Source organism: Mucor velutinosus (assembly GCF_035048745.1).
Source record: "Mucor velutinosus strain NIH1002 chromosome Unknown tig00001541, whole genome shotgun sequence".
NCBI lineage: Eukaryota > Fungi > Mucoromycota > Mucoromycetes > Mucorales > Mucoraceae > Mucor > Mucor velutinosus.
The window spans coordinates 1-15,086 of NW_027041923.1; the positions used below are offsets into that span (position 1 = coordinate 1).

At 45.6% G+C, this 15,086-nt stretch overlaps 6 protein-coding genes across 6 annotated transcripts; all 6 read right to left on the bottom strand.

Annotated features, from left to right (window-relative positions):
* Positions 1-2,028: 2,028 nt before the first annotated feature.
* Positions 2,029-2,188, bottom strand: ATC70_004661 (uncharacterized protein; the record flags this gene model as incomplete). Its single annotated transcript, XM_064823963.1, has 1 exon — positions 2,029-2,188. A coding segment is annotated over one exon (160 nt), but the record flags the coding sequence as incomplete, so codon positions are not given.
* A 94-nt stretch (positions 2,189-2,282) lies between these two features.
* Positions 2,283-4,084, bottom strand: ATC70_004662 (uncharacterized protein; the record flags this gene model as incomplete). The annotated part of the gene is made up of 3 exons (XM_064823964.1): positions 2,283-2,633; positions 2,778-4,031; positions 4,076-4,084. 3 exons carry the CDS (start codon positions 4,082-4,084, stop codon positions 2,283-2,285), a joined length of 1,614 nt encoding a protein of 537 aa, XP_064677546.1.
* A 75-nt stretch (positions 4,085-4,159) lies between these two features.
* On the bottom strand, positions 4,160-5,098 carry MRD1 (Multiple RNA-binding domain-containing protein 1; the record flags this gene model as incomplete). Its single annotated transcript, XM_064823965.1, has 1 exon — positions 4,160-5,098. One exon carries the CDS (start codon positions 5,096-5,098, stop codon positions 4,160-4,162), a length of 939 nt encoding a protein of 312 aa, XP_064677547.1.
* Positions 5,099-5,620: 522 nt separating this feature from the next.
* Positions 5,621-9,945, bottom strand: MRPL51 (39S ribosomal protein L51, mitochondrial; the record flags this gene model as incomplete). Its single annotated transcript, XM_064823966.1, has 2 exons — positions 5,621-8,865; positions 9,009-9,945. The coding sequence occupies 2 exons, from the start codon at positions 9,943-9,945 to the stop codon at positions 5,621-5,623; spliced, it is 4,182 nt and encodes a 1,393-aa protein (XP_064677548.1).
* A 499-nt stretch (positions 9,946-10,444) lies between these two features.
* Positions 10,445-13,713, bottom strand: ATC70_004665 (uncharacterized protein; the record flags this gene model as incomplete). The annotated part of the gene is made up of 2 exons (XM_064823967.1): positions 10,445-13,660; positions 13,705-13,713. 2 exons carry the CDS (start codon positions 13,711-13,713, stop codon positions 10,445-10,447), a joined length of 3,225 nt encoding a protein of 1,074 aa, XP_064677549.1.
* A 75-nt stretch (positions 13,714-13,788) lies between these two features.
* Positions 13,789-14,727, bottom strand: ATC70_004666 (uncharacterized protein; the record flags this gene model as incomplete). Its single annotated transcript, XM_064823968.1, has 1 exon — positions 13,789-14,727. One exon carries the CDS (start codon positions 14,725-14,727, stop codon positions 13,789-13,791), a length of 939 nt encoding a protein of 312 aa, XP_064677550.1.
* Positions 14,728-15,086: the final 359 nt, after the last annotated feature.

The window sequence follows — 15,086 nt, forward strand, 5'->3', positions numbered from 1 at the left end:
GGCTTGGGAGCCAGGCTAGTTGTAGTACCAGTAGCAGCTGCAAGTTTGGCTTCGAGAGCGTGACGAGCAGCTTCAGACTCTGCCAGGGCTGTTTTTAACCGCTCAATTTCGACATGGCGGTTTCCAGACGAGCTAAGCGATTTCGAACCTCAATCATAAAGGTTGAAAGTTGCTGTTCACTCGCTGGAGAGGCAGATGGAGGAGTTGTTGGTCCAAAATCAGTAGAAATGTTGATGATATCAACTGATGTTTGTGGATGGTGGTGCTGAGAGGTTTGAGAGAGTGTCATTTTCTTTGTTTTCACTGTTGAGTGAAATCTACAGCGAAAAAAAGGTGGAGATCTTGAGGAACTTGGCCGTTTTTGACCTGGAGAAAGAGAGGACGCAGAGCTTAATGCCTGGTTTACTTTGGTGTCGTCTGGAATGATGTTTTGCTATGTATTGTATGGATTTGTAGAGTTGGTCAATTTTTTCAATATTACTGGGCTTCAATGTATTAAAAAAATTGGTTAGCGGAAAGAAAGGTGGGGATGTAGCTCAGTTTAACGTTGATTTTTTATTATATACATGAATTCAATGGGCACTCGATGGGAGCATTAGCCTAGAATTCTAGAAACAAAAGAGTAGCAGGTACAAAAAACCCTTAATGGGGACACTAACTAAGAAAAAGGGAAAAAGGAAAGTGTGGTAGTGGCAAAGGAGCGGCATGAATACTGGTATTGTTGATTTGATCTGGAGGAATGACCAACGGATGGGAACTTTGATAATTACTTACCACCGTGGCATCGCACCGAGAAAGCAAAAACAACAAACGTTCATCAATGAGCAGAAAACCAGAGCGATCCAGGATCTGGATCTGGTGGGATCACAGCCAGAGGATGCACAAGGCAATCAATGGCATGCAACAAAAGGAGCAAAGCAGACCAAAAGTACGGTGGACCAGCTGAAGCTTTGTCTGGAAAGACAGTTCAGAGCATGGTCAATGCGATGTACACCAGGTGGAGCAGGTGGCAAAGCATCAAAAAAGGTACGATCCAGAGCACGACATGTCAGAAAGTGATCTCGGAGATAACTCACCGGTAGTGCACGGACACATTCTTCACGCATATTGGTGAAACGTCCAAGACGCCACCGCACAAGACGACTACGAGCAGATCGACCAATAGGCAGATACAGAATGGGATCTGGACGAGAGACAGACGGACGACAAGCACGAAGGAGGGTCTGGCACCAGAAACAGCAGCAGCAGCAAGTTGACGATCTACTTGATCTTGCCAATACGAATCAAGAGACTTCAGTAAGACCAGCAGTGGTGAATGGCGGCGGATCAGGTAGTGTCAGATACAACGGGTTTTGACAAATAAATCTGTCTAGACGAGTGTACAGTAAACCACGACGAAGCAGAACCAACAAGCAATCATCAGGGAGAGTATCAGCACGAAGAGCATAACGTGTTGGCCAGAACGTTATATCGATGCTTCATGCTGGGAATACAGGTCAAATGTTTGGCAACATTGTACCATGTACTACCAACAAACATACCAACCAATCGATTTTGCAGAGCATCAAGAGCCTTGAAGTCACGGAAAGAGAGATGCGATATTGCTAAGCCGTATTCCAGCTTGGGTCGAATAAAGCTTTTATACAAACGAGCACAAAGCAACAGAGAAAAACCATTTCGATTGACACCAACCGAATCAAACAATGCCATTGTCTTGATAGCACCAGAAGCACGCAGATTGAGAATCCCAGGGGCATACAGACCTTTATAACGGGATACCAAGATACGTGAATTCCTCTACCACAGGAAGAGGTTCACCGTATAGGGACAATGGATGACGAGTAGAGGCAGTGGGAGCACAAAGTACAGCACATTTTGATGGTTTCCATCTGTAGCCAAGAGAGAACGAGTGATCTGAAGCGACATCCAACATGGTTTGCACATCAGTACGAGAGCCAAAATATGGCTACATCATCAGCAAAGAGCAGGCTATTCACGCAAACACTAGGCATCCCAGGTGGTGATTACCATAGTACCGCGACTGACAGCAGAACGAAGAAGAGCAGGCAGAGAGTTGATGTACAAAGAGTACAAGTGAGGGCTGAGCACTGAACCCTGCAATACGCCAGTAGCAGGCGAAAAGGGAACAGAGGTGTGATTTGCAATCACACAGACACGAGTACATCATCGAACATGTGGATGAGCAAAACTGAGAACTGAACGAGGCAGAGAAGAACGAGAGAGAGCATCCCAAATCACTCGACGATCCACGGTATCATACGCTATTTGATGTCCAGGAAAGCAACCACAGGATAGTGATGGTGGGTGAGGAAGTAGTCGTGCATCAAGTCATGTAAACAGAGGGCTTGATCCAGAGGACTACGCTGTGGGCGAAAACCACCTTGAGCAACATCAAGTGCAGGCGAATGTTCATCAAGAGCAGGCATCAGAGAGAATTCGAACAATTTACGCATCACCGAAGTAAGCGAAATTGGACGAAAGTTTGCAGGATCAGATACATCACCTTTCTTGTAAATGGGGAAAGACTTGAGCATGTCGCCATAGAGCTGGTGTATACGACCACTGAGAGCAGAGTGTAAAGAGCAGAGACAATACGGGTGCAATGTCAGATGCTAGAGCCTTCAGCATTTCAGCTTTCAGATGATCAGGACCAGGAGCTTTCCCATTTGGCAAACGCTTAATGAGAGCGACAAGTATATCAGCATCAAACAGAGACAGATCAGTAGGCACAGCGTAAGCAAATCAGAGTTGTTCACTTGGGGAGCAGTAGGGCGAGACGCATTATTCAACAAAGAGCCATCATAGACTGAGGCAAGATGGGACGCCATTGTGTTGACAGAGGCAGTTGGACCGTCTGGATGACTGTACGTTGCAGAGCATTCCTTGTTTCTTTTAATGCGCTTGATTGCAGCAGTGGCTTTCGAAAAGTCCTTTTCTAAATCAGAGCAAAACTGATTCCACGATCGACGCTTAGCAGCTTGTACAAGAGAACGAAAACGCCTGTGAGCAGCTTGATAGAGATTCCATGTTTCGACTTTGGCAAAACGACTTGCCCACCTCCATCTACTATACATAGTATCTCTTTCACGAGCAGCATCCTCAATTTCCTGTGTCCAGTACTTTTTCCAGTGGCCAGGACGACCAGATTTCACACCAATTGAGCTATCCAGAGATTCATACAAACATTGATTCAAAGAATCGTTGAGTGCATCAATATCTGGACAAACACCAGGAGGAGCAGACACCAAACCAGAGAGAGAACCAACCAAAGGAGCAACAGAAGATCGGAAGGATTCACGAAGCAAGCCCAAAGGCCGCTTTTTCCTCAATTTCGAGAGCTTCCATTGCCGTCTAGGGGCCAAACCACCAGAGTTACCAGAACCAAGAGTATCATCGGGAGGGGGCACATACTCGAAAGTAAGTACCATCAGCCGATGATCAGAGCCAAGAGACAAATCAGATTCAACCACCAGTTGAGGATGTAACAGAGCAGCCTCGCCAATGTTTGTGAGAAACAGATCAATGATGCTATGAACCTCTTGTTGACGTCGAAAGGTTGTGAATGTGGGTGTACCGAATGCTAAAGACTCATTGAGAATGGATAAAGAGGACTCCTCCAGCCATGGCAGTAGTGAGGTGCCACGAGGATTAGCATTAGTATCACCCAGTAGAGATCCAAAGCGAGCATTGAAATCACCACAAAGGATGGTATCACTGGTTACGGGTAACGAGCGAAGAAGCGAGAGCACCTTATCCGAGGATAAGGGTGGAGGCAGATACACACAATGAACCGTAAGGGTGCCAACCTTAAGGGACAAAGTGTGTGCATTGTAAGATGGAAGTTGAGAGACAGAGAAAGGACAGGAAGGAGAGACAAAGGCAGTAATGCCACCAGAACCACGGTTAAATGCACCAGGTACTTTAGAGCCATAGAGGTGGAATTGAGACCAGTTAGTAGGGAAAGAACCAGAGGTTAGCCAGGTTTCAGTGACAAGCAGTACATGAGTGTTCTGAACATGATGGAGAACATCATGTACCGTTGATTGACGTAGACCATTGGCATTCCAAAGGGAGAGAGAGACTTGAAAGGAGTGGACTGGGTTGTTATTGGGAGTATGACTAGTAGCTATGTTACTCATTAGAGTTCCATAGCAGAGCCATTGCTGTCATGATCGTCCTTTTGACGCTTGAATAAGAATTTAGCCTTTTTGGGCTCCTTCTCGGCAAGACGACCGATAGCTTCAGAGACGGCTATATCTAGCTCTTCTTGAGAGATCCAGCCAGCAGAGACAAAGTATTTGCCAACGCCACTAACGTTGAGTGGACGAAGGAAAGAGAGGGTTTGCAGAGCACGGGTGTTGGTGAATTCATAGATCAATTGCTCACGCTCTTCAATGGCAAGATCAGCATATTTGGGATCAGCAATGTTGTTGGGATCCAAGGGTTGGAAGTTTTCAATGTGATCAGCTTCACATTTGCGCATACAGGCAAGAAATTCCTCAACATATTGGATGTGGAGCAAGATGCCAATGACGCCAGTGGCAGGGAAACAGATGTCTAACACACGGCCAGTATCAATACCAGCTCGGCGAAGTTGGTAACGAACCTCAGAGCGCAGGATTTTACCAGAGCGGCCTAGATACACATACTGGTATCCTTGTTGACCTTTGGTGGTGGCGGTTTGGAACATACGACCTGCAGCAAGACGTCGCTTGGTAGTACGGGCAGGGTCACGATGTTGGGCACCTTTACGGGCAGCAGATGCGTAGCTACCTTGAGTAGCATCGGGTTGGTGAGTAGTAACAAGCTCTTGGGGTGGTGTTACCTGAGAGCTGGAAAGAGCACCTTGATTGGTGCGGCGGGATGAGAGTTGGCCCTGTAATTTTTCAATTGCAAGGTCCTTGGCCTGTAACTGATTTTTCAATTCTCCATTTTCCTTTTCCAAAAGGTCCAGGCGGGCAAGGAGATTGTCATGTTGCTGTACTCGCTCGGTAAGAGAGATCAGCTGTTGCTGTTGTTCTTGAACAGTTTGGATGAGCTGATTCAAATCCATAGATTGCTGATTATTGTTGAGCATGGCTGAAAATATTCTATCAAACTTTGGAGATTCAATAAAATATGAAAAAGATGTCCAACAAACTGGAAGTTATAACACAATGTACGTTGACTAAATGCAAGTAAACTGGTACAACTGAAGGCTAGTTGGAGTGTTTGTTGTCGAGATAAACCGCTTTTATAGTGAGGAAATACTTTTTACCGGGGGAAGGTGGCAAAAAGTGATGAAAAACGGAAAGAGATGGGGATGTAGCTCAGTTTAACGTTGATTTTTATTATATACATGAATTCAATGGGCACTCGATGGGAGCATTAGCCTAGAATTCTAGAAACAAAAGAGTAGCAGGTACAAAAAACCCTTAAGGGGACACTAACTAAGAAAAAGGGAAAAAGGAAAGTGTGGTAGTGGCAAAGGAGCGGCATGAATACTGGTATTGTTGATTTGATCTGGAGGAATGACCAACGGATGGGAACTTTGATAATTACTTACCACCGTGGCATCGCACCGAGAAAACAAAACAACAAACGTTCATCAATGAAGAGACTATCTAGCAGAGAACCATAACAACCCTGAATCAAGATCAGCAGGGATGACAGCCAGCGGATGCACTAAACAATCAATGGCATGAAGCAGAGCAAGCAAAGCAGACCAATAAGATGGAGGACCATCAGAGGCTTTCACAGGTAAGCAATTAAGGGCATAGTCTATACGATGAATACCAGGAGGAGCCACAGGCAGAGCATCGAGAAGTGTTCGATCCAGAGCACGGCATGTCAGAAAGTGATTTCGAGATATAAAATCACCCATCACGCACGGACACTCTTCACGCATGTTTGTGAAACGTCCAAGACGCCAGCGAACAAGGCGACTTCGAGCAGATCGACCAATTGGTAGGTACAAAATGGGATCTGGACGAGATACAGAACGACGACAAGCACGGAGGAGGGTCTGGGTACCAGAAACAGCAGCAGCAGCAAGTTGATGATCTACTTGATCTTGCCAATACGAATCAAAGACTTCAGTAAGACCAGCAGTGGTGAATGGCGGCGGATCAGGTAGTGTCAGATACAACGGGTTTTGACAAATAAATCTGTCTAGACGAGTGTACAGTAATCCACGACGAAGCAGAACCAACAAGCAATCATCAGGGAGAGTATCAGCACGAAGAGCATAACGTGTTGCCAGGACATTATATCGATGCTTCATGCTGGGAATACAGGTCAAATGTTTGGCAACATTGTACCATGTACTACCAACAAACATACCAACCAATCGATTTTGCAGAGCATCAAGAGCCTTGAAGTCACGGAAAGAGAGATGCGATATTGCTAAGCCGTATTCCAGCTTGGGTCGAATAAAGCTTTTATACAAACGAGCACAAAGCAACAGAGAAAAACCATTTCGATTGACACCAACCGAATTCAACAATGCCATTGTCTTGATAGCACCAGAAGCACGCAGATTGAGAATCCCAGGGGCATACAGACCTTTATATCTAAACGGCATACCAAGATACGTGAATTCCTCTACCACAGGAAGAGGTTCACCGTATAGGGACAATGGATGACGAGTAGAGGCAGTGGGAGCACAAAGTACAGCACATTTTGATGGTTTCCATCTGTAGCCAAGAGAGAACGAGTGATCTGAAGCGACATCCAACATGGTTTGCACATCAGTACGAGAGCCAAATATGGCCACATCATCAGCAAAGAGTAAACTATTGATATGAACAGGATGCATTCCGGGTGGAGATACCATAGTACCACGGTTGACAGCAGCACGAAGAACAGCAGGCAGAGAGTTGATGTACAGAGAGTACAAGTGCGGACTGAGCACTGAACCTTGGAGTACACCAGTAGCAGGCGAAAAAGGGTCAGAGTTGTGGTTTGCAATCAGTACAGAGACTAGTACATCATCGAACATATTGATCAATAAACTAAGGATTGGACGAGGTAGTGAAGAATGAGCAAGAGCATCCCAAATAACGTTGCGATCCACTGTATCGTATGCAGATTTGATGTCCAGAAAGGCTACAACAGGATAGTGGTGATGAGTGAGGAAGTAGTCGTGCATCAAGTCATGTAAACAGAGGGCTTGATCCAGAGGACTACGTTGTGGACGAAAACCACCTTGAGCAACATCAAGTGCAGGCGAATGTTCATCAAGAGCAGGCATCAATGAAAATTCAAACAATTTACGCATCACCGAAGTGAGCGAAATTGGACGAAAGTTTGCAGGATCAGATACATCACCTTTCTTGTAAATGGGAAAGACCTGAGCATGACGCCACAATACAGGAGTGTACGACCATTGAGAGCAAAGCGTAAATAGCAGAGACAATACGGGTGCAATGTCAGATGCTAGAGCCTTCAGCATTTCAGCTTTCAGATGATCAGGACCAGGAGCTTTTCCATTTGGCAATCGCTTAATCAGAGAGACAATAGTATCAGCATCAAACAGATTTGTAACAGAGGGATCATTGTAGGGTAGATCCGATACATTCGGTTCAGGAGCAACAGGACGAGAAGCAGAGTTAAGGAGTGTACCATTGTATACAGATGCAAGATGTGATGCCATTGCTGTTACTGAAGCAGCTGGACCATCTGGATGGCTATAAGTAGCAGAGGATTCTTTGTTTCGCTTTATGCGTTTGATAGCAGCAGTAGCTTTAGAGAAATCCTTTTCCAGATTAGAGCAGAATGTGTTCCACGACTTTCTTTTGGCAGCCTGTATCAGAGAGCGAAAACGTCTAAGAGCAGTTTGATATATACCCCATGTTTCAACTTTGGCAAAGCCACTTGCCCATCGCCATCGACTATATGAGGCATCTCTTTCACGAGCTGCATCTTCAATTTCTTGTGTCCAGTACTTTTTCCAGTGACCAGGGCGACCAGATTTCACACCAATTGACCCGTCAAGAGATTCATACAAACAACAATTCAGAGAATCATTGAGTGCATCAATATCAGGACGAACTCCATCAGGAGCAGAGACCAAACCAGAGAGAGAATCAACCAAAGGAGCAACAGAAGATTGAAAGGATTCACGAAGCAAGCCCAATGGCCGCTTTTTCCTCAATTTCGAGAGCTTCCATTGTCGTCTAGGGGCCAAACCACCAGAGTTACCAGAACCAAGAGTATCATCGGGAGGGGGCACATACTCGAAAGTAAGTACCATCAGCCGATGATCAGAACCAAGGGACAGATCAGAGTCAACCACCAGTTGAGAATTCAACATAGCCGTCTCGCCAATGTTGGTAAGGAACAGATCAATGATGCTGTGTACCTCTTGTTGTCGCCGAAATGTTGTAAAGGTGGGTGTACCATAAGCTAGAGACTCATTGAGGATCGACAACGAAGCCTCCTCAATCCATGGTAGTAGAGAGTTACCACGGGGATTAGCAGTAGTATCACCTAGTAGAGATCCAAAGCGAGCATTGAAATCACCACAAAGGATGGTATCACTAGTTATAGGTAACGAGCGAAGGAGCGAGAGCACCTTATCCGAGGATAAGGGTGGAGGCAGATACACACAATGAACCGTAAGGGTGCCAACCTTAAGGGACAGAGTGTGAGGATTGTAAGACGGGAGTTGAGAGACAGAGAAAGGACAGGAAGGAGAGACAAAGGCTGTAACACCACCAGAACCACGGCCAAAAGCGCCAGGTACTTTTGTGCCATATAGATGGAATTGAGACCAGTCGGAAGGGAAAGAACCAGATAGAAGCCAAGTTTCAGTGACAACGAGAACATGCGTATCCAATACATGTGAGAGGACATCGTGCACAACTGATTGACGGAGACCATTGGCATTCCAAAGGGAAAGAGAGACAGGAAAGGAGTGGACGGGGTTGTTGTTGATATGACTCTGATGTATTATAGAGCTCATTAGAGTTCCATAGCAGAGTCATTGCTGTCAGAAGCTTTTCTACGCTTGAGCAAGAATTGAGCCTTCTTGGGTTCTTTTTCAGCAAGGCGGCCCATGGCTTCGGAAACAGCTGTATCAAGTTCCTCTTGGGAAATCCATCCAGCAGAGACAAAGTATTTTCCAACACCACTGACATTGAGAGGACGAAGGAAGGAAAGAGTTTGCAGAGCACGAGTGTTTGTAAACTCGTAGATCAGTTGTTCTCGATCCGCAATAGCAAGGTTTGCATATTGGGGATCAGCAATGTGTTTGGGATCCAGAGGCTCAAAATTCTCGATGAGCTCAGCTTCGCACTTGTGCATGTAAGCAAGAAAAGTGTCGACATATTGGATATGGACCAGAACTCCAATAACACCAGAAGCAGGGAAACAAATGTCGAGAACACGACCAGTATCAACACCAACCTTACGGAGGGTAGCACGAACCTCAGAGCGCTGGATCTTACCAGATCTACCAAGGTAGACATATTGGTATCCCTGTTGGCCCTTAACAGCAGCAGATTGGAAGAGACGGCCAGCAGCAAGACGGCGTTTGGCTGTACGAACAGGATCGGGGCGTTTAGCTCCAGAGCGAGCAGCAGAGAGATAACTACCTTTAGTGGCAGTATCGGTAGCAATAGTGGTACTAGCAGTAGTAGCAGGATCTTGGGACTGTACGACCTGAGAGATGAACGGACGTTCCTGATCTACCTCAGGTGTAGGGGCTTGAGTAGTTCCACGTGATAGTTGGCCCTGTAATTCTTGAATTACCAGGTCCTTGGCCAAAAGATTTTTTTTTAGGGCTTGGTTTTCCTCTTCTAACTTGTTCATACGCTCCAAGAGGTGGTCATGTTCATGTACTTTCTCCTGAACTGAGGCAAGTTGCTGCTGAATGTGCTCAAGTAACATGGGCAACTGACTGATGTCAAAACCTTGTAGGCTTTGAGAGATTGGTGTAGTCATTTTGTGAAAAATTACTAGGATTCAAAGAAACTGGCAAGTTGTTCAACAAGACTGAAATTAATATACAATAAACTATGGATAAACGCAAGTCTACTGCTGTAATTTGGTATTGTTTGGTGAACTAGTTGTCGAGATAAACCGCTTTTATAGTGAGGAAATACTTTTTACCGGGGGAAGGTGGCAAAAAGTGATGAAAAACGGAAAGAGATGGGGATGTAGCTCAGTTTAACGTTGATTTTTATTATATACATGAATTCAATGGGCACTCGATGGGAGCATTAGCCTAGAATTCTAGAAACAAAAGAGTAGCAGGTACAAAAAACCCTTAAGGGGACACTAACTAAGAAAAAGGGAAAAAGGAAAGTGTGGTAGTGGCAAAGGAGCGGCATGAATACTGGTATTGTTGATTTGATCTGGAGGAATGACCAACGGATGGGAACTTTGATAATTACTTACCACCGTGGCATCGCACCGAGAAAGCAAAAACAACAAACGTTCATCAATGAGCAGAAAACCAGAGCGATCCAGGATCTGGATCTGGTGGGATCACAGCCAGAGGATGCACAAGGCAATCAATGGCATGCAACAAAAGGAGCAAAGCAGACCAAAAGTACGGTGGACCAGCTGAAGCTTTGTCTGGAAGACAGTTCAGAGCATGGTCAATGCGATGTACACCAGGTGGAGCAGGTGGCAAAGCATCAAAAAAGGTACGATCCAGAGCACGACATGTCAGAAAGTGATCTCGGGAGATAAACTCACCGGTAGTGCACGGACATTCTTCACGCATATTGGTGAAACGTCCAAGACGCCACCGCACAAGACGACTACGAGCAGATCGACCAATAGGCAGATACAGGATGGGATCTGGACGAGAGACAGACGGACGACAAGCACGAAGGAGAGTCTGAGCACCAGAAACAGCAGCAGCAGCAAGTTGACGATCTACTTGATCTTGCCAATACGAATCAAAGACTTCAGTAAGACCAGCAGTGGTGAATGGCGGCGGATCAGGCAGTGTTAGATACAACGGGTTTTGACAGATAAATCTGTCTAGACGAGTGTACAGTAAACCACGACGAAGCAGAACCAACAAGCAATCATCAGGGAGAGTATCAGCACGAAGGGCATAACGTGTTGTCAGAACGTTATATCGATGCTTCATGCTGGGAAGACAGGTCAAATGTTTGGCAACATTGTACCATGTACTACCAACAAACATACCAACCAATCGATTTTGCAGAGCATCAAGAGCCTTGAAGTCACGGAAAGAGAGATGAGATATAGCTAAGCCGTATTCCAGTTTGGGACGAATAAAGCTTTTATACAAACGAGCACAAAGCAACAGAGAAAAACCATTTCGATTGACACCAACCGAATTTAACAATGCCATTGTCTTGATAGCACCAGAAGCACGCAGATTGAGAATCCCAGGGGCATACAGACCTTTATATCTAAACGGCATACCAAGATACGTGAATTCCTCTACCACAGGAAGAGGTTCACCGTATAGAGACAATGGATGACGAGTAGAGGCAGTAGGAGCACAAAGTACAGCACATTTTGATGGTTTCCACCTGTAGCCAAGAGAGAACGAGTGATCTGAAGCGATATCCAACATGGTTTGCACATCAGTACGAGAGCCAAATATGGCCACATCATCAGCAAAGAGCAGGCTATTCACGCAAACACTAGGCATCCCAGGTGGTGATACCATAGTACCGCGACTGACAGCAGAACGAAGAACAGCAGGCAGAGAGTTGATGTACAGAGAGTACAAGTGAGGGCTGAGCACTGAACCCTGCAATACGCCAGTAGCAGGCGAAAAGGGAACAGAGGTGTGATTTGCAATCAACACAGACACGAGTACATCATCGAACATGTGGATGAGCAAACTGAGAACTGAACGAGGCAGAGAAGAACGAGAGAGAGCATCCCAAATTACTCGACGATCCACGGTATCATACGCTGATTTGATGTCTAGGAAAGCAACCACAGGATAGTGATGGTGGGTGAGGAAGTAGTCGTGCATCAAGTCATGTAAACAGAGGGCTTGATCCAGAGGACTACGCTGTGGGCGAAAGCCACCTTGAGCAACATCAAGTGCAGGCGAATGTTCATCAAGAGCAGGCATCAGAGAGAATTCGAACAATTTACGCATCACCGAAGTAAGCGAAATTGGACGAAAGTTTGCAGGATCAGATACATCACCTTTCTTGTAAATGGGAAAGACTTGAGCATGTCGCCATAGGGCTGGTGTATACGACCACTGAGAGCAGAGTGTAAAGAGCAGAGACAATACGGGTGCAATGTCAGATGCTAGAGCCTTCAGCATTTCAGCTTTCAAATGATCAGGACCAGGAGCTTTCCCATTTGGCAAACGCTTAATGAGGGAGACAAGTGTATCAGCATCAAATAGACCCAAATCAGCGGTGGACACATCATAAGGCAAATCAGAGAAATTGGACGGAGCAGCAAGGCGAGACGCATTATTCAACAGGGAGCCATCATAGACAGAGGCAAGATGGGACGCCATTGTGTTGACAGAGGCAGTTGGACCGTCTGGATGACTGTACGTTGCAGAGCATTCCTTGTTTCTTTTAATGCGCTTGATTGCAGCAGTAGCTTTCGAAAAATCCTTTTCCAAATCAGAGCAAAACTGATTCCACGATCGACGCTTAGCAGCTTGTACAAGAGAACGAAAACGCCTGTGAGCAGCTTGATAGAGATTCCATGTTTCGACTTTGGCAAAACGACTTGCCCACCTCCATCTACTATACATAGTATCTCTTTCACGAGCAGCATCCTCAATTTCCTGTGTCCAGTACTTTTTCCAGTGGCCAGGACGACCAGATTTCACACCAATTGAGCTATCCAGAGATTCATACAAACATTGATTCAAAGAATCGTTGATTGCATCAATATCTGGACAAACACCAGGGGGAGCAGACACCAAACCAGAGAGAGAACCAACCAAAGGAGCAACAGAAGTTCGAAAGGATTCACGAAGCAAGCCCAAAGGCCGCTTTTTCCTCAATTTCGAGAGCTTCCATTGCCGTCTAGGGGCCAAACCACCAGAGCTACCAGAACCAAGAGTATCATCGGGAGGGGGCACATACTCGAAAGTAAGTACCATCAGCCGATGATCAGAGCCAAGAGACAGATCAGATTCAACCACCAGTTGAGGATGTAACAGAGCAGCCTCGCCAATGTTTGTAAGAAACAGATCAATGATGCTATGAACCTCTTGTTGACGTCGAAAAGTTGTGAATGTGGGTGTACCAAATGCTAAAGACTCATTGAGAATGGAAAAAGAGGACTCCTCCAGCCATGGCAGTAGTGAGGTACCACGAGGATTAGCATTAGTATCACCCAGTAGAGATCCAAAGCGAGCATTGAAATCACCACAAAGGATGGTATCACTGGTTACGGGTAACGAGCGAAGAAGCGAGAGCACCTTATCCGAAGATAAGGGTGGAGGCAGATACACACAATGAACCGTAAGGGTGCCAACCTTAAGGGACAAAGTGTGTGCATTGTAAGACGGAAGTTGAGAGACAGAGAAAGGACAGGAAGGAGAGACAAAGGCAGTAATGCCACCAGAACCACGGTTAAATGCACCAGGTACTTTAGAGCCATAGAGGTGGAATTGAGACCAGTTAGTAGGGAAAGAACCAGAGGTTAGCCAGGTTTCAGTGACAAGCAGTACATGAGTGTTCTGAACATGATGGAGAACATCATGTACTGTTGATTGACGTAGACCATTGGCATTCCAAAGGGAGAGAGAGACTTGAAAGGAGTGGACTGGGTTGTTATTGGGAGTATGACTAGTAGCTATGTTACTCATTAGAGTTCCATAGCAGAGCCATTGCTGTCATGATCTTCCTTTTGACGCTTGAACAAGAATTTAGCCTTTTTGGGCTCCTTCTCGGCAAGACGACCGATAGCTTCAGAGACGGCTATATCTAGCTCTTCTTGAGAGATCCAGCCAGCAGAGACAAAGTATTTGCCAACGCCACTAACGTTGAGTGGACGAAGGAAAGAGAGGGTTTGCAGAGCACGGGTGTTGGTGAATTCATAGATCAATTGCTCACGCTCTTCAATGGCAAGATCAGCATATTTGGGATCAGCAATGTTGTTGGGATCCAAGGGTTGAAAGTTTTCAATGTGATCAGCTTCACATTTGCGCATACAGGCGAGAAACTCCTCTACATATTGGATGTGGAGCAAGATGCCAATGACGCCAGTGGCAGGGAAACAGATGTCTAACACACGGCCAGTATCAATACCAGCTCGGCGAAGTTGGTAACGAACCTCAGAGCGCAGGATTTTACCAGAGCGGCCTAGATACACATACTGGTATCCTTGTTGACCTTTGGTGGTGGCGGTTTGGAACATACGACCTGCAGCAAGACGTCGCTTGGTAGTACGGGCAGGGTCACGATGTTGGGCACCTTTACGGGCAGCAGATGCGTAGCTACCTTGAGTAGCATCGGGTTGGTGAATAGTAACAAGCTCTTGGGTTGGTGTTACCTGAGAGCTGGATTGAGCACCTTGATTGGTGCGGCGGGATGAGAGTTGGCCCTGTAATTTTTCAATTGCAAGGTCCTTGGCCTGTAACTGATTTTTCAATTCTCCATTTTCCTTTTCCAAAAGGTCCAGGCGAGCAAGGAGATTGTCATGTTGCTGTACTCGCTCGGTGAGAGAGACCAGTTGTTGCTGTTGTTGTTGAACAGTTTGGATGAGCTGATTCAAATCCATAGATTGCTGATTATTGTTGAGCATGGCTGAAAATATTCTATCAAACTTTGGAGATTCAATAAAATATGAAAAAGATGTCCAACAAACTGGAAGTTATAACACAATGTACGTTGACTAAATGCAAGTAAACTGGTACAACTGAAGGCTAGTTGGAGTGTTTGTTGTCGAGATAAACCGCTTTTATAGTGAGGAAATACTTTTTACCGGGGGAAGGTGGCAAAAAGTGATGAAAAACGGAAAGAGATGGGGATGTAGCTCAGGCGAAAATTTATGGTTGTTTATTGATTACAATGAATTAGCAATGTAAAAAATATAGACTTATATGCATGCGATCTTTGGATCATTAGTTGCAAGTCCTGAGAAGCGACGTACAGCAAAAAAGC